This window comes from Acinonyx jubatus, chromosome B1, assembly GCF_027475565.1.
Source record: "Acinonyx jubatus isolate Ajub_Pintada_27869175 chromosome B1, VMU_Ajub_asm_v1.0, whole genome shotgun sequence".
Taxonomy (NCBI): domain Eukaryota; kingdom Metazoa; phylum Chordata; class Mammalia; order Carnivora; family Felidae; genus Acinonyx; species Acinonyx jubatus.
This window is the reverse complement of record NC_069382.1, coordinates 191,851,092-191,869,570: the sequence shown is the minus strand read 5'-3', so window position 1 is coordinate 191,869,570 and position 18,479 is coordinate 191,851,092. Positions and strand designations below refer to the sequence as shown.

Genomic DNA, 18,479 nt, shown 5'->3' with positions numbered 1-18,479 from the left:
GTTAAAATCATTTTGCAAGATTACACCCACTCTACAAAATTATGTACATTTGTGGAGGAATGTAGGAGAATGAAGTGAATAATCTGCCCTGGAGAAGGGATTTTAGCTACCCTCTTTCTTTTCCATTATCATTACTGGCAATTTTGCTATTGCTAATATAACAAATGAGGGTGGGGGGCTGGGGAATGAGGGAAAGGAAAGTAGAAAAGTAGCTATTACTTGGATAAAAGATCACATGAATCAACTTGGTCAAAATGAGGAATTCAGGTCATAATAAGATGGGGGTTCAAGAATGCTGAAGGTGATATATTTTTTATCTAACTTGGAAAAGATCAAATTGCATTCCAAGTTTTACTCCAAAGGACTGAATGGCCTTTATCTAACAAAAGAACATTTAAAATGGGTTTTATTAATTCAGACACACCTCACTTGTCTTGAGAGTTTCTTTGGAATCTTCTTCACATTGCTGTTTCTTTTTAGAATTCTCTTCAACATTCCTAAGTGGGAAGAAAAAGTCATATATGAGCTTAATTTGAATAAAATATAAGAATTTCTCAGTAAGATTAATTACTGGTTCAGCTAAATCCAAGTCTGTGACAAATGTACATAATGCAACTTGACTGTAGCCTATGGCTCATGGGCCTTCAGGCCACTTTCAGAGTCTCTTTGGCTTTCTAATTCTTATAGAATTCACTATGACAATGCAATGACAGATAAGCATTTGGTTCAGCCCTCTGGTTTACGGGGAGAAGCATGAGACACTGTTGAAGGGAATGCCTAGCAAGACTAGAAAATGGATGCAGTCACTATAAATAAGTGGTTAAGTGGCACTGTAGGGATACTTCCTGAGTATTCTAGAGGGTCCATAAACTCTGAAATTCTCAAAACAACTGTGTGTTTATACACATGCATTTTTCTGGGGAGATCCGAAACTGCCATCAGATTATGAAAAAGTTCCGGGCCCCCCTCTCCCCAAAACATTAAAACACACTACTTTACAGTAGAGATACTAACACAAGGAATGAGGATATAGAGAGTTCTGAACCCCCATGGTTCTCATAAATGTGCAACAATGACACACACTTTCAAGGTAAGGTTCTTTACTGTCACTGCCAATGCCTCCCTTCTGAAAGTATGCCAGGGGAAAGTTATAATGGGAGCACTGCCAGATAGAACGTGTACCTTGAATCTTTCTTTCTTCTTTTGCTTAAGGCTACCTTTTTCTCTAATACTTTCCGCTCTTTAAGGACTTCTTTAATTCTGGGGGTTTTCAGTTCCAAAGTCTTTGTTGATGATTCTTCTGAGTCCACACTATTTTTGCCTAGGAAAGAAGCAATATCAATAAGCTGTACTTTAGAATGGAATTTATAAACAGTGTAATATTTATTTTTCATTGAGAATTTCTGATCAATGTAAAAGTGCTGAATGGCTTTAATATCCTTAAGTTGTACTAGAAGAAAAGTAATATTTTAGATGGACAAGTCTTAGCTTTTTTATTTCAAATGCTTATGTGTGTGTATTTTTTTTTTTTTTTTTTGTATGCTACAAAGGATCAGTGCCCAGAGAAAGTTCAATTTTGTTCAATGAAATATTCCAGATAAATGTCTGACACTTTAGTAAACAAAAAAGCACAGATTAATTCCACTAATATCACCAGCAAGGCTTGATTACTCACATGCAAACAATCCATTTTCCAGTGATAATTCATTCCACAATGGCTGGGAAATAAATTGCTAATGAGAGCTGTATAAGCTGGTACCTGACAGAATGTATAACTTAGATACAGCAATAGAATTTAAAAAGTGATACATCAGAATAAAAAAAAAAAAAACACCTTCCATATTTAAGAATACTTGTTTTAATACAACAGCTTTATTGAGATGCAATTTAGATCATTTTATATCATCTCATAAGTAATATGAATATCTAGAAAATAATGGAGTATACAAGATAATTTAAAATATTAAAGTTAACACCTCCTATACCTTGACTCTTAGCTTTTGAAGACTTTGTCTTTTCTGCCTTCTGCTTTCGTTTTTCTTCAAGTTTCTCTCTATTAATTTGCCTTCTTAAAAGCCTCTCTTCTTTTTCTTTAGCCTAAAACCACAAAATATTCACAATTATCCTGACCAACTATTAGGCAAAAGCAAAAACAATGAAAACAAGTATGTTTACCCTTCAAATATTCTTACAAAATAATGGGCTTTGCAAAGGTGCATACACATTATATAATTTGGAAGCTACCAGAAGAGACAGATCAGAAAATTTTCCATTAGTCTTTCAGATTGCCATTAGTTTAAGGAATAGGAAAGGTATCATTTTGGGAAATGGTGGTTTAATAAACCAGTTACTTCAATGAAAAGGCTGGCTGTGAAAATATATATGAACATCAATGTACATCATATGTACACAGGCAAATCTCCTGTGTACAATAATTTTTAAATTATTCTTAAAAAAATTTTTTTTTAAACATTCATTTACTTTTTGAGAGACAGTGAGCAGGGAAGAGGCAGAGGGAGAGGGAGTCACAGAATCCAAAGCAGGCTCCAGGCTCTGAGCTGTCAGCATAGAGTCCGACGCGGGGCTTTAACTCAAAAACTGCAAGATCACGACCTGAGCCGAAGTCAGACGCTTAACCGACTGAGCCACCCGGGCACCTCAAATTTTTAAATTATTCTTAAAGGAGAAACTGAAGTGCAGATTCAAGAGACAGGCTAGTTCTACAACAAATATGACTTGTGGGTTATGCTCTTGGGACCCAGGTTTTGGACATGGGACTTTCTGCTATCCTATGTTAAAAAAACAAGGGGCGCCTGGGTGGCTCAGTCGGCTGAGCATCCGACTTTGGCTCAGGTCATGATCTCATGGCTTTTGGGTTTGAGCCCCACATCGGGCTCTGTGTGGACAGCTCAGAGCCTGGAGCCTGCTTCGGATTCTGTGTCTCTCTCTCTCATTCTGCCCCTCCCTCGCTCATGATGTGTCTTTCTCTCTGTCAAGTATAAAAAAAAAAAAAAAAAAGAAATTAAATAAAATAAAAAAACAAGAATCTGGTCATCGTGGGTTACGCCCCCCACCCTTTTCCAGCCAGAACTCCAAGGCTCAGAGGGCCAAAAACCCTAAGCATTGGTATAACCTCTGATGAAGCAAACTTCTCAGAGACAAGCAACTATCAGCGTTTCCACCTCCTTCAAATGACCATCGTAGGTAACAGCATTTCCTCGCTCTAAGATGTGCAGCTCCATATTTTAATGTTTCTAAAACCGTAAGTCATCTTAAAAACGACGTACACCTATGATAAGGTAGCAAATTTTTTTCTCTAAGAAGCTGTTAATCCAATGACACATCTTGTACCTAGGACATTTGTAGACTGCACTTCTCTCTTTTTGAAATAAAAATTTTTAATGTTTATTTACTTCTAAAAGAGAGAGCGAGCGCATGAGCGAGGGAGGGGCAGAGAGAGACAGAGACAGAACGTGAAGCAAGCTCCAGACTCCAAGCACAAAGCCTGACATAGGGCTCGAACCCACAAGCAGCGAGATCGTGACCCGAGCTGAATCGGACACTTAACCAACTCAACCACCCACCTGCACTTTCCTCTGAATCTTATGTTAATGGCTGCACATCCTATCTTTGTATGGGCTGGATCCACACTTGATTCAAACATTTCCATACTGTGAAACACTTGTTGCCCGGTTTCCACTATTAAGCATAATGACACAAACACCTACGTCACACGTTTATGTCTGTTCTGCCTAAATGACAGGCTGCTGAAGACAGAACCTCCATGTCATGGTTCTGTCTGCTGCCCAGTACCTTGCACACAGACTAGCCAGGTCTGTCAACCTGATGTGACAGGTTAATAGCGACAGATCGAATCTGACTTACAATAGACTGGCGTCGTTGTTCTACGGTAAGTTCATCATCAGAGTCGCTATAATACTTTGAGTAAAGATATGGTTTGTGAACATAAGCGTGCCGCACGCTTTTTGCTTTTCCTTCACTGGGGTCGCTGTTTTGAGTTTTTGTTTTGTTCTGCTTGTTCTTCTCCTCATCTGGAAGAAAGCCAAAAGAAAGAGGAGTGCTTCTGTGAATTACCAATGAAGTCGACACCATGCTTGATCAACATCAAGCAACAAAAGCAGTTATCAATATAGTTCAAGTGCGTTTGTCAGCCCAGTGGAAAATATCAGGATGCAAAAAAATCAGAAATAAACATTTTTAAAGGCTATCATCCCATCCATATCGAAATTTACTTCTTCCAATGAGCTTCTCACACATAAAGAAGGCAAAAAAAAATTAGACCCTGTCACCATTCAGGGTTCCCTGACAAATACTTAATTCTCATTAGTACGTCAGTAGACTTGGTACGGACGTGGCTTTGCCACTGTAAAACTGAACAAGTTCATTTGAACCCACACTTTAAAGTAGGCTTGAGATTTTTTTTTAATTTTGAGATTTTAATGACCACCTGAGAGTCTCTCACTACGCAAGAGGCAAGAGTCAATAATTGGCCCACACCAAGTATGTACTAAAAGCCCTCTACCCTAGGAAGGTGGGTATGTTTCCCACCACACAGCAAGTGAAGTAGAAAACCTGTAAACAAGGTCTTCATTTCTGCCACTTAGTACTCTCCAACCAGTCACCTTCTTACTTCTTGGATCTCAGACATATAAACCTAGTCCTGTCCAGGAAAAAACGTGGAAAGCCCCACAAAAGCACCTAGAATGAGAATTTTAGTCAGGCTTCAGAAAGTGGGGTACACACAGGATGAGTGATATCCATCATACACAGGGCCTATGGAACTGACCTCACAACGAGGTATGAAAAGCATACCTGATGTTGTTTTCTGGGCTGGTCATTTCGGTTTTAGGGGGATACTAAGGATGCAGACTGGGATGGACTGAAATTAAAAGGTGGAATTAAAAGCTTCTACTTTTTCTCCTCTAGGATTTTCTCTCTAGGTGTCCTATCCAAAAGCCCACGGCAAATTTACAAAATGCTGCTTACAAGTAGTTGCAAATAATATTTGATTTTTAACAAAGGTCATAAGCAGAACTTAATCACGTGATACAGAGTAGCACAAAGTGTTGGTCAGAAGCCCAGACCAGGGTTGAAACTGACACCGGAGCTCAATAGCTGCGTGACCCTAGACAGGACACCTTCTCTTGGTGACTCTCTTTCCTCACCTGGACCTACTTCTCAGGATTGTTGAGGATTACAGGAGCTAGGACACAGAATAGTACACAGTGCCTGGAACACAGTAAGTGCTTAGTAAGGGCTGGGTGAAAAACAAACTCTACAGAGAAGTACAGTCTTGCCCGTAGCTTCTGGGAGGTAATCTCTAAGTCTGTGGAATATCATGTCTGACACGAGTGTTTGTCTGCCTGGGGGTCTTGGGTCAAGCTAAATCAACTCACGGTATGATTTGGGTCAGTAGCTTTGGGCCATGGTATATCAGCTTGACCTCTGGAGGGGCTGGAGATTAAGATCTGACGTTATGTCTCCATGATGGAGCCCCAGTAGAAATTTTGGACATCAAGGTTTCTGTGAGCTTCCCTGGTTGGCGATTAGCCATATACATATTTCTGACATCAATGCCAGGAAGGTAATGCTCTCTGTGACCCCGCAGGGAAAGGGCTTCCGGAAGCTCCGTGGACTCTGGCCTGTGTGCCTCTTCCCTTGGCTGATCTGAATGTGTGTCCCTTCACTGTAATAAACCACAACCATGAACCGTAAAGCTCTCAGTGAGTTCTAGGAGTCCTCCTGGAGAATCGTCAAACCTAAGGGTAGGCTTGGAGACCTCAACTTTGCAAATGGTGTCAGAAGTGAGAGCAGCCTTGGGGACTGTGCTCCCCCAACAACGCCCATACAAACCCACAGACACCCACACCCACAGCACCGTCATATACACTGTCTCCTCTACATCTTCTAATAAACCTGTGGGATGGAGTTCAAGGATGGAGAACCAAGGCTTGTGGAGTAACTTACCAAGCTTGCTCAGACAGACAACCTTGGAGCTGGGACTCAGAAACACATCTTCCAACTACAAAGTCCCATGCTCTTGCCAGTATACCACACTGTCTTTCACGATATAGCCATGTGAATATACAAACAATGCTCGACAGGAAGCTTCCCAGAGGCGTTATTAAGTAAAATGCTTTACCGTCTGACGTAATCTCTCCTTCTTCCATGCTATCAGACATTACAACTTCCTCCTCGGTGTCTTCTTCAAAAGATGAAAGGTCACTGGTATGGACAGAGCTAACTGTGATGTCTGTAAGTCCATCCACATCAGAATCTATCAAAGAGCAATCTTCGAGGAGGAAATAAAACACAAAGATAAGTCATGTTATAAGAACAAACTCAGCACCCAATTCCTAAATTACGTTTAAAATACTCTGCATTAAATACAGGTCAAAAAAATTTGACCCCCCCCCCCCCAACAACTGACACTCTTTGATCTGTAAACTGTAGATTTTTGCAAGTTTTTATATACCTTCTTTTGTCCCTTCAATGGTTTTAGCTTTATTACTATTCTTTTCTGACGGGAGTTTTGAACACTCTACTTCTTTTTCCTTTGCTTGCTTTTCTTCTTTCGCTTTTTGTAGGTCCTCACTCCTTTTTGGGTGGTCAAACTTCTTTTCGGTCTTTTCCTTCTTTTCTTTCTTCCTTTCTCCTTTGTCATTACTCTCTGGTTTCTTTTCACCTTTGTCCGTTGATTTATTTTTTTGGTCAATGCTTTCCTGTTGAACATCCTTATTTAGCAGAATTGAACTATTACTCTCTTTTGTATGATTTTTAATTTCCTCAACTGGACAAGGGAGATCATTTAATTCTTCAGACTTGGGGGCTGTTTCCTGTCCTTCCCCTGCAGAGTCGGGTGTAGACTTTTCTTTGTCAGCCATGTCCTCTGAAGTTCTCTCTTTCTCAGTACTAGTGTCAGTGCTGGGCTGAGACGGGAGTTTTTTGGACACTCTCTCACTGGTCTTGGTGTTTGATGTTTCTGTTGAAGCTCTGGCTGCACTAGCTTCTTGGTTAAGAGAAGTTATGGTTTCCAAGATTGACATGGCGTCATTGGCTACATTAGCACTGGGTCCAGGCACTGGGACACCTTTGAGGGAAAGATGAGCGTTAGAAAAAACTTATGCAGAAGGTAAGCCCCTCTGATGAATCGATGCTACAAGACGCTCTCATCTTTATAAGACACGTATGCTGTGCAGACCATTCATATTCTTTTAGACTTTCGGATACCAATGCTAACACCAAGAACATTCTAAATCCTCTACTGTTCTAACACTGTGTCACAGGAAAGGCACCATGCAAACCTGAGAATAGTCTAATTCTCTTCGGTTATATTAATTATTCCCTCAGTTGAAACACACACACATACACACAGCCAACACGTCAGGAAAATGTCTACCATTTTGCATTAATCTCAAAAAGAAATGTTCTATCAGTTGAGGAATGTGATATTTGAAATAAATACAATTTCACTAGAGTAGCCAAGGAACAAAATTGATAATTATATCCCTAGCTTGATACCCAGTTCAAGAAGCAAAGCAAAGGAACTGACCAAGAGTAAAAGCAAAGCACCTTGTGTAATGACGGAAGAGTCTGGTTTCTCATCATCAGGGGCTGTGCTGCCACTTGCTTCCTCTTTGTGGTTTAGGGTGGCCAAAAACTCATGCACAGCTTTCTCCACCTGAGGTCTGAACGTGTGGTTGATCTTTGGATCCACAACCTGAGAAATAATTCGGTCAATACCAGACTCCAACATTCCTGATCTGAAACACAAAATAAGTTTTACAGAAAGGTAAAACACAATTTCATATGATTTACATTAACTGCTTGTAAATAAAATTGTACCTGTCACATATATGTTCAACCTGAAATTACCCAATCCACTCATCTCAATATATGGAAAGAATAGGCAATGGGGAGTCAGTTTCACACCAGGCAGCATTTAGGTCGATCACACTGCAAGAAAGTCTGTATACTTTCTGCCAGTGGTGTCGCCGGTGGAAACGCTAAAGCAGGCAAAACAAGAAACAAAACACCTTTACAACTAGACACAATACGGGGCGCCTGGGTGGCTCAGTTGGTTAAACGTCTGACTTCAGCGCAGGTCATGATCTCACTGGGTTTGTGAGTTCCAGCCCCACGTCGGGCTCTGTGCTGACAGCTCAGAGCAGGGAGCCTCCTTCAGATTCTGTGTCTCCTCCTCTCTCTGCCCCTCCCATGCTCATGCTCTGTCTTTGTCTCTCAATAATAAAAAAATAAACGTTAAAAAAAAAAAAAGAACTAGACACAATACATTATCTAGAGCCCACACTTCCAGGTGATGCTTACCTTACCCCAACCCTTGCCAGGGCATATGGGAATAAATGATCACTAAAGCTGAGTTCTGGGTATAAATCTATTGACTCCACAAATTTTTTTTTTAGCAGAAAAATGTAAGCCTTTTAGAAATATGAGAATCTCCAGGAAAACTGAAGAACATATACAGAGTGTAATTTCAACAAGCTTATAAAACAAAGAAAAGAAAGCAAACTTCAGAAAAATAAAGAAAAACTTAAGACTTCTCGTTTTCTTTTTATTACATTATCTTCCTGCTGTAAAAACTGATGATTTATTCATTCAACAATCAGGTTACGAGTGTCTTCTCCATAACAGGCACCATGCTGGGGATCGGTCTGTTACAAATCAGACCTGGTTTCTGGTCTGGCGGGAGAGACAGACACGATTAAAATACCAGAGGGCAGGCACTATAAGACACCGTCTACTCTAGGAAAGAGGGGAATAGGGAAGTATTAAATATGTTTAAGGTGATCTGGGAATGCTTCACAAAGAGAAGACGCTTCCACTGAGCCTTGATTTCCATAGAAGCAAAGAGGAGGAAAGAGCTGAGAGAAATACACGCAAGAGACGGGAGGAGCAAAGGGGGCGACACAGACTGAAATGTGCAGAAAATCACAAAAGCGTGAGTAAAATAAGAGGATGTGGATTTGTTTTAAGAAACGCACCTACACCTCGTTTCTTGCTAAAACAAAACAAAACAAAACCAAGCACCTGAGGAGCCAACGTTTCTGGACAGTATTGGATGAGCCGGGGGCTGTCTCTTCCAGCTTCTAGGCCTCGGCTCTCTCCGCAGAACGGGGGAGCCATCTCTCCTTACACTTGACAATGCTATTTTTGAGTGCAGCTCTTTCTGAGTGGAGGATGGATTTGATTTCCATTTCCTGAGGTACCTTGCAGCCTTGTGATACTATAATTCTACTTATGTGGGCCATAGAGAAAAATGAGTCAACACCGGACAAAGTAGGTAACCTTCTTTTTAAAGTTCTAAGATAAAAAAAAAAATGCAAATCCTGCACACATCGTTACATCTTTGAGGTGCCTTTAACATGTAGCAGGTGTAAAAGAAACAAGGACAAGCAATCTTAAAAATGTTTTCAGGCACACTACAAAGGCACAGCATAAAAAATAAAACCCACTCACCCTAACATCACTGCTGCAGCCGATGTTTCTCTGCCTCTATTCCAGGCCCTCATCTATTTCAGTCTAGTCTCCCGTGAGGTCAGCTCTGATCTTAAATCAAAGTGGGGGCCATCCTAATGAACACACTGCTCTTAGTGGGCCCACTCTAGTATGGTGTGGTCACAGCAGCCTCACCAGAGGGAGATGCTACAGCCTTGGACTCAAGGGCAAAGCCGAAATGCCAGTAGGTAGTATTTTCCTGATTAAAGCTACTTCCTTTTCCTTTCAAATTCTGTTCAGTTAAGATCATTATTTAGAGCTATCTGGCATTTTAGATTCTGTTGTTCAAATGAATGCATAAAAAGAACACTACTGAGAGGTGCCTGGGTGGCACAGTGGGTTAAGCTTCTGACTCTTGATTTGGGCTCAGGTCACGATGTCACGGTCGTGAGATCGAGCCCCACGTCGGGCTCTGCGATGAGCATGAAGCCTGCCTGGGATTCTCTCTCTCTCTGCCCCCTCCCACTCGCAATCTCTCAAAATAAATAAACATTAAAAAAAATACCACTGAGTCCGAAGATCAATTATTAAGTTGAACCATTTGAAATTGCTGTATTTTTGTCCTACAAAAATGGGAATTGTAGACGGTTCAGGCTAATGGTCAACTGAATATTTCTCAAAGTCTTTGTAGGAAAAACTGTTTGAAATTGTATGTATAGGGACTGGTCCCTCTCTACAACAATAGCTGGACAACTACTGTGGTATCTTTCCTTAAGGAAGCTTGAAAATGACATACTCACGTGATATGTAACTTTACTCAATAAGAGAATATTTTAATTAATGGGGCATCTGGGTGGTTCCGCTGGTTGAGCATCTGACTCTTGATTTCGGCTCAGGTCATGATCTCATAGTTTGTGAGTTCGAGCCCCGTGCCGGGCTCTGTGCTGACAGCGTGGAGCCTGCTTGGGATTCCCTCTCTCCCTCTCTCTCTGCCCTTCCCCAGCTCATGCTCTCTTACTTTCTCAAATAAACATTTAAAAAAAAATAATAAATAACATAGCTAGCAGAGAATTTACAGATGTTAGTCTAAGAAGAGCAATTCCTAAATTATCCAAGGGAAGCTGTTTGTCCTGTTATAAAATGTCTCTAGAAGACAGGCGCGTGGGTGGCTCAGTCGGTTAAATGCCAGACTTCGGCTCAGGTCACAATTCAGGGCTTGTGAGTTCGAGCCCCTCGTCCGGATCTGTGCTGACGGCTCAGAGCCCGGAGCCTGCTTCAGAGTCTGTGTCTCCCTCTCTCTCTGCCCCTCCCCTGCTTGCGTGCGCTCTGTCTCTGTCTCTCTCTCTCCCAAAAACTGAATAAACATTAAAAAAAGAAATTTAAGTGTCTCTAGAAGATAGTTCCCAAGACCCAGGCTGGTGGTCACAAGAACCCTTTACTGCAATGTACAGCAACCCCTCACTAAGCATGATTCTGTGAAAATGTCTTATAAGGGGGCTATTAAGAATTGTTAAGTGCTTTCGATTTTACAGGGGTGAGAAAAGAATGAAGGACTGCTTCCCTCCTTGATAGGTTTTGCCTGCTGAGGGATAAATACAATGCCAGGAAATCTGCCTATTTCGGTCGCTCAACTTTTGAAAAAAAAAGAATGCACCTCCCCCACACCGCCCCAGTAAAAACTCTATGCTTCCAAAGGGATGTAATGGCTGGTTTGAAAAGGGGGGCAGCTCCACCCTCTGTAATCTGGAGTGCTCTGTAGAAGCGAGGGCAGGCCCCGACCTTGCCCCGAGGTTTGCCCCACCCCCACCCCCACCCCCTGCTATGCCGGCTACTGGTCGGAAAAGCCTGGAAACGTTGGCAGCCACAGACCCTCGGGTTTTCAGGAAAGTCTTTGGCTTTTCCCATCAGGTATTAACTCTGCAGCCTTCCCTGGTGTCTTTTGACATCTCGGGGACTGTTTTATAGGTTTCGCAAACATCCTTTAAAATGCAGACAACAAAGCTTTTGTTAAATTTCCCTGTCTCTTATTCAGTAGGAAACAGTCAGGGCCCCCAGGTTCCAGGTGTCTAGTATTACGTGTGGCTAAATGGGTCTTTGAGTCAGAGTGTGAAGCTTTGTTTGTGGGGCTTCCCCGGGGCCTGCACACCAGGTAGGCTTGCAGGGTTCCTACCCGGTTAGAGGGTTTGAAGAGGTGGGAGGTAGAAGATGAATTTGCCTAACTATTTAAAAGTCACATTTCATTCTAAAAGATGAGCTTGAACGTAAATATTTGTCAAGAAAGGAAGACTGGGCACTCTTTAAATAACTCAGTCACCCCTTCCGCGGGGAGGGTGACGCAGGGATACGAGGTCTGGGTCTTCCTGTCTTAGCAAATATTTATATTCAAGAACAAGATGGTATTGTAAATCTGCTTTTCTGGGAACAAATATGATTTTTTTTATAGGTCCCTCTAAACACTCCAGCTCTTCTCATTCTCTTTATCTTACCCAAAATGGCTCTGACAGGTCCAAACACACTTTCCTGCTTTTTTTTTTTTTTGGCTATATCATCACTAAGAAGCAGACTTAAAAGTCACAGTAAAGTGCAAAAGAAAAAAAAAAAGAGGGGAGTCGTATTAGAAGATAGGAGACATGGCCTCAAATTAGGGGAAATTATTTTAACTGCCGTGATCTAGAATGCCTTTTTTACTTATCAAAGCAGAATAATAAAGCCTGATCTTTATGGGATATTCTGGCACTTACCAGCAATTAACATTATACCCTAGTATTTTGTTTCTGGAGTCACATTGGCATCCTGGTCCTTCAGGTATTTCCAAAGGTCTGCAGAAGTCAGACTGCTAAAATTCATGGGGAAACGTGAAGCGATTTGAGCCCCCTCTAAAACTGCACTGCGTCATCCTCGAAACAGCCAACCAGACGTGATAAAATGACATCTAGCTTCCACAAAATGGTCTCTGCCTTCCACAGAGCAGACTGACGCCTTCAAGCCTGCCTAGGGACTCTGGGTCTGGAAGACTTACTTGAGCACCTGCTGTCTAATGTTGTTTCTCAGCTGGTTCTTATTGAGGTGAGGACTCCATGTATGAGTTGCCAAGTGGTTCGCAACAAAGCTGTCAACCCGTTGTCTCAGGTTCTGATAGGCAGGCTGGGAAGTGGGGGGGAAAGACAAATGTTAAAAATCACAAGTGTTACATAACATCAATATTTCTAAGTCTCAGGAATTTGAGGATGCTTAACAGCGTTAACGTTTTTTACATTACAGCATCAATGTGGCCACAAGGTTTCTCAGCTTAGGACCTTCCTGCTTCAGGATAACTGAGACATGCAAATACTGCTTATTTTGTCGAAGCCAAGATGTTTGGAGATAGGAGGACACAAAGAAGAAAGACATACCTCTCACCTGTAGACAAAGGACTCGAAAATCAGATACAAGTAACTATCTGGGTTAGATTAGCTTCAGATGATCTGGAGCCAGGAAAGGGAGGGGAGCAGAGGAATAAGTCTTTGCTGAGGATGTGGCATTTGAGTTGGACCCTCCGAGTTTCACAAAGCAGCTGGTCATCGGAGACGCAGGACTTGCACATACAGCCAACAATAGAAGCAGTGCAAGTGGATGAGAAAATGTGGGGTCAGGAGCATCTGGGAGCCTCCAAGTTGGTGGGGGAAGAGAATATAAAAAAGCAGAGATACGAGGTTGCAGACAGCCTGCGGCCATGGGCTGGAGGGCTCTGGGGACGTGTGGACGTCTGGGATTATGGGGTTGAGGACAGGAACTCACTGCACGTGAGCAGAGGGATACGCTATGGCTGAGCTTTCTGCCCAGTAATCTTCCGACAGGGAGAGAGTAAAGAGACACATGATATACTTCGGAAAGGAGGCAGTAACTACAGCGATGAAGATGTGTACCGGGGGAGCGGAAACGGGCTGAACCAACACTGCAAGCAGGCATTCGATCTAACGTAAGCGGTGGTCCTCAACCAGGAGCGATTCTGCCTCCACCACCCCCACCCCAGGGCACTTTAGACAATGTCTGGAGACAGTTTTGGTGGCCACAACTCAGGGAGCTGCCACTGGCATCTTGTGTGTTGAGGGCAGGGATGCCGCTGAGTGCCCTAGAGTGCACAGGGAACCCGAACAACAAAGAACGTTCCAGCCCAGAATGTCAACGGTGCTGAGGCTGAGAACCCCTAAGTTAAGGGAAGCAGGAGAGAGAACACATGGTATGTCACTTTTTGTTTTTAAGTTTATTTTTGAGAAAGAGAGAAAGAGAGAGAGAGAGAGAACAGGGGAGGGGCAGAGAGAGGAAGACGGAGAATCCCAAGCAGGCGCCACTGTCAGCGCAGAGCCCGATGCTGGGCTCCAACTCGCAACCCGCGAGAGAACCGTGAGATCGTGACCTGAGCCAACATCAAGAGTCGGACGCTTAAGTGACTGTGCCATCCAGGCACAGACTTAAGTGACTGTGACATCCCCGTATGTCACTTCTTAAAAGGACATGCCTAGGGGTGCTTGACCACCCTATCAGGACTGCACCCCTCCTTCCTAGAGCCTGCCCCCCAGCCCCCACCACTCGCGGTCTGTCACGTGGCTTTTCATGTAGGGGAGTGAGAGTCCCTGAATGGCCATACGGCTTCATCTGCTGTTTGTGGCTCCTAACCTTACCCTTCAAAGCCCGTAGTCCAGTGAAACATTCTCACGCCTTCAATCTTCTGTACCTACCATTCCCTCTACTCTCTATTTGGCAAACTTCTCGCCTTCAGAGCTCACCCTCATCTGTGATGTCACCCCTGGCTTTCCCCCATGTTCCTCCCATCCTGTGTACATACCCCCTTTCCAACAATGCTTGCCCTGTACTGTATTTTGGGGGGGGGGGGTGGGTATTTATCTCTCCACTGAAGAGGAAGCCGGGTCCTCACATTCCCTTCATCTTTGTTTTCACATAGCTTCTCACACTGCTTGGCAGATAAGCAATTAAAAAAGTAGCTGTCCGCGAAGATGGCCAGATACCTATCTCAGGCACAGATGATAAGACTTCATCCCTTTGTGATGCCCCCTCATCCCTCCCAATTTCCAGACTTTTCCTGATTCCTATTTCCTGTCCTACAAGAAACACTCAGGATCCCGTCTCACATCCCTCTCCATTTATCCAAAATCAACATGAACTAAAACGAATTCTTTCTCCCCACTGACTCTAAAACATAATTCTTGTCTCCAGTATCCCCCAATCCCAGAACCACTGGACTCAAACATCATCACAAAGCACTCAGCACTCTTGCTGCCCCAAACAAGCTCCAATCTGAACTACAACAAGTAAGTCTCCTTGTTGCCACATTCTCCTTTCAGTAAAAAGCCTAGTGACTTCAGCAATATTTTGGATCCCATTACTCCTCTGAGAAGCTTTCCTTTTCCTCTTTTCTTCCTTTTCCAGTGCTCTGCTCAAAAGCCTTGGAGTCATCCTTGACTCTTCCCTTTCTCTTCCACCCCACCTCCAAACCTTTGGCAAATTCTGTCCACAGTAGCATCAAAATACACTCAGAATCTGACCACTTTCCACCCCCTTTACCGCCACCCCTCTGGTCCAAGGTGCTCTCATCTCCTCTCTCGATTCCCAACCCATCTCCTTACTTCTGACCACTTGCCCACCTGAAGTCTATTTTTCACACAGTGGCTCGGGTTAATCTTCCAAAATTAGGGTAATCATATATTTATTGTCCAAACCACATCATGACTGAGCGTGAAAGGGACACCCTTAATAATTACACACCTAAACCCAACCCATCTAAAAGGGGAGTCAGACCATGTCCTTAGGCTCAGAAGGTGCCAATGGCTTCTCAGCTCCAGTAAAAGCCAATTTCTTACCATGGCGTCTAAGGCCTGCCAGATCCATGAAGGGAAGGGGGAAGGAGGGCCACTCCTATCTCACCTTCTGTCACTTTCTCCCTCACCAGGTCCTGCCTCAGGCCTTCCCACTGGCTGTGGTCTCTACTTAGAGCACTGAGCCCCACACAGCTGGCTGGATGGTCTCTTTGGTTCCTTCAGTGACGGCTCAAGTAACACCTTCTCGAAATCTTCCCTGGACAACTTACTGAAAACGAATCAGCAACTCTTCCCAACCTCACCCTGCTTTATTTCTTCCACAGAACCTATTACACGTTATCCCCTGTCTGCTTTTCGCTGCTGGGATGCAAGCTCCATAAAAGCAGGGAGGTTTTGTTCACTGCTGTATCCTGGCATCTGAACAGTGCTTTGTACATAATGAATATGTGTTGGGTGAGTAAGTTTATATACTCTGTCTTCAATATTCCTTTCAAATTTAAAAAGAAAAAAAAAAAAAAAAAAAGAGGCAATAGTCACAGTGACCAGGAGCCACTTGTAACCGAGAAAGTATACAAAACTTGGCCTTTATTACCTGGGGAGAAAGGTGCCATATTTATTTGGTTGGTGAGTTCTCTGCCTGGGACAGAAGGACAGGCCTCTCTTGATCTTCCCTCTTCACACTCTCCAGGGTGACCTCAGAGCCAAGGGGTCAGAAACGGCAGGGATCTGAGAACTAGTAATCTACAGCAGAGGAGCCTCAGCCTTAGTTAGATCGTGGGATGACTAAGGTTCTCATCTTTGGGTAGGAGGGCTGATTGGTTTGCTAAGGTCAGATCCCTCTCTTGGTTGGTTAGAGGCCATCATAACCCCAGGGCAGTCTGGAGGGTTTTCTGGCCCGCGGGAATGCCAGCGGACTTTAGTACTTCTCATCTTGCTTTAACCACACTGGGCTGGATGGTGGCTTTGCTCTTGGAGAGCTCCTGATAGGTGTCAAATGTCTTGATTCTTAAATATGCATATGACTGACAAGCCAGTTACTGCTATAACCCTATAGATTCTGTACTGCAGGTCAGAGTTTGACATAAAGCAGGTCAGTCTTCAGGGTTCAATTATCAAAAGCACCATACCACAAATGGTCTAAATTACAAGTTGTTCTTACAGAGGAGATTCGACGGTTCCCTAAAAGTGATGCTCCTTTGCATGAACAGGGGATCTTACGTCTACTCTGACCCACTCATCACATGGAGAGGAATGTTAGGCTCAAAAGAAAACCTTGGCTTCTGTAGGATTTTTGAGACTTTCAAACTTGTCATATGTATGTATATGTATATACATATGTATGAAAAAGGATATAAAATGCTACACAACAAGAAGAAACACTTTAAATCAGATTAAAATCTGCATAATCGTTAGTAAAGCTAAGGAACAGGAAGAGGGAGACACTCATGGGGGAAAGAGGAAAGAGAACCAGAACCAGGAGGCACAGAGGTAGAAGACAAGGAGGAAAAAGAGAGGAGGGGAGGCATCAGGAGTGAAGACAGAGGGAGAAAGCAAGCACAGGAGGGGTGAGGAAAGAATTTCCGCTGCACACAGGCATCCTTTTCCGTCAGGGAAGGGGTATTATTTCAGTTCTCTAGTTTCCAACATTAAAACAAGGGACCTTGTTCTGCGGCCCCTGAAGTCCTTGCAACTGGGTATTAGGTTGAGCCACATGTAACTGCCTACAGTCGACCGTTTCTGAATGACGAAAGTTGCACTTTAATATGCACGTGTACATTTTTTCTTGGGAGAAGGTCCTGTCTTCATTAGATTGTCCAAGCAATCGTCCTCCCTTCCTTCCCACCAATAAAGGTTTTCAGGCTCCACTTTGAGAGGATCTGGCAGGGGCATTACAAACACGTAACAATAACATTTAGTGGGGATGGGGGATGAAGAAAAATTTGAGCCTTAGGTGTTGCAGCGCCCCTTTAGCATATTCAAGTTTCCAATGTGCCTGCGCAAGGGTAACAGAGATATGGTTTCTCAGAACAGCAGAGTGAAATCTCTATTTGCCCGATACAAATAACCAGTGTCATCTACACAACACGTACCTGGATCTGTCTCATCTCCCTTTTTTTTTTTTTAAAAAAAGGGCAACAGACATTATTTTCAAAAAGATGGCTGTGCATATTCCCTAAAACAAAGTGAGAAAACTATATACTTCCTACACAGATGAACATCTCCAAGTATCTTGAATTCTCTGTGGTGTAAAAACCCCAACACCCCGAAAAAGCACATTCTACTTCTGGTCCACATGGTGGATCAGAGATCCCCAGATTCCCCAGAGGGTTTTCCCAGGGAAGACAGCAGAATCGTGTGCAGTTTCCATCAAATCCTGGTGGACAGAGTCACAAGGAAAAATCCGTGTAAGGATGCAAACACCCCTTGTCTCAAAGACATGAGGTTCCTCAGAAAATGTGAGGAATGTGTTGAGAAAACCCTCACCCCGTGCAAACTCCAATCTGAGGGACCCAACCAGATATAAGCCAAATACCCCAATTTCCTAATTGTTTCCAACTGAAGCTTCCTGCTTCAATCATTTCCAGAATTCCAGACTCTGTGTTCCATCCTCCTCACTGATTGCTCTATCCTGGTTGTCCACTGCTCATTCTTTGCAGAATCAGCAAAGTGTACTCATTCCGGCTACCACCCCCTTTCACTCTGACATTTGGTACAAAATCCTTCCCCTTCCCAGCCCCTAACTCTTTCCATGCAAGGAAGCACCTTGCTGACCTTTCCCCTCTTCCTATTACTCTCCAGAACTCTCTTCTTTCCTGTCCTTCTTCCACTTCAATCAATACCTGCTGTCACCTCTCCTCCAACCTTTCCTCACTGAATGGCTTGGTTCTCCCTATCCCCCTGCCCCTTGTCACTTCAGAGAAGTGACTTGGCCTAAGCCACCTTAATCAGGCAGTCAGCGGTGGAAACAAGAGTCTCAGTCTCTCTAGCCGACCTTTCCATCGTCCGGCTCTGCCTCCTTACCTCTGCACCCACGCACACAGTGACCAGCAATGCACAATGCTAATAATTTGATTCATTACCACTGGATTCCTCCAAAGGACACAGACATGACCCTTCCCGCCCAAAAATCTTCAAGAGAGCACGCAAAAATAACTTGGATACAAAGTAAACCACGAAAAAAAAAAA

The 18,479-nt window shown here is 43.3% G+C and overlaps 1 protein-coding gene and 1 long non-coding RNA gene across 4 annotated transcripts in view; one reads left to right on the top strand and one right to left on the bottom strand.

Annotated features, from left to right (window-relative positions):
- The window catches only part of BOD1L1 (biorientation of chromosomes in cell division 1 like 1), a 52,850-nt gene that overhangs the window by 33,623 nt on the left and 748 nt on the right, over positions 1-18,479 (bottom strand). For 2 of the 3 annotated variants that reach the window (XM_053217562.1, XM_053217563.1), the window contains exons 2-9: positions 12,497-12,621; positions 7,594-7,784; positions 6,497-7,111; positions 6,164-6,313; positions 3,886-4,052; positions 1,986-2,097; positions 1,183-1,321; positions 425-497 (exon numbers count right to left, since the gene is read on the bottom strand). In XM_053217562.1, the coding sequence (XP_053073537.1) occupies positions 425-497; positions 1,183-1,321; positions 1,986-2,097; positions 3,886-4,052; positions 6,164-6,313; positions 6,497-7,111; positions 7,594-7,784; positions 12,497-12,621 (1,572 nt within the window). Of the gene's footprint in view, positions 1-424; positions 498-1,182; positions 1,322-1,985; positions 2,098-3,885; positions 4,053-6,163; positions 6,314-6,496; positions 7,112-7,593; positions 7,785-12,496; positions 12,622-13,382; positions 15,049-18,479 lie in introns of those variants that run through there. The other variant, XM_053217564.1, reaches the window with a different exon arrangement.
- LOC106975648 (uncharacterized) lies at positions 13,608-15,736 on the top strand. Its single transcript, XR_001430339.3, has 3 exons — positions 13,608-13,696; positions 14,692-14,786; positions 15,425-15,736. It is a non-coding gene; the product is annotated as an uncharacterized LOC106975648 (long non-coding RNA).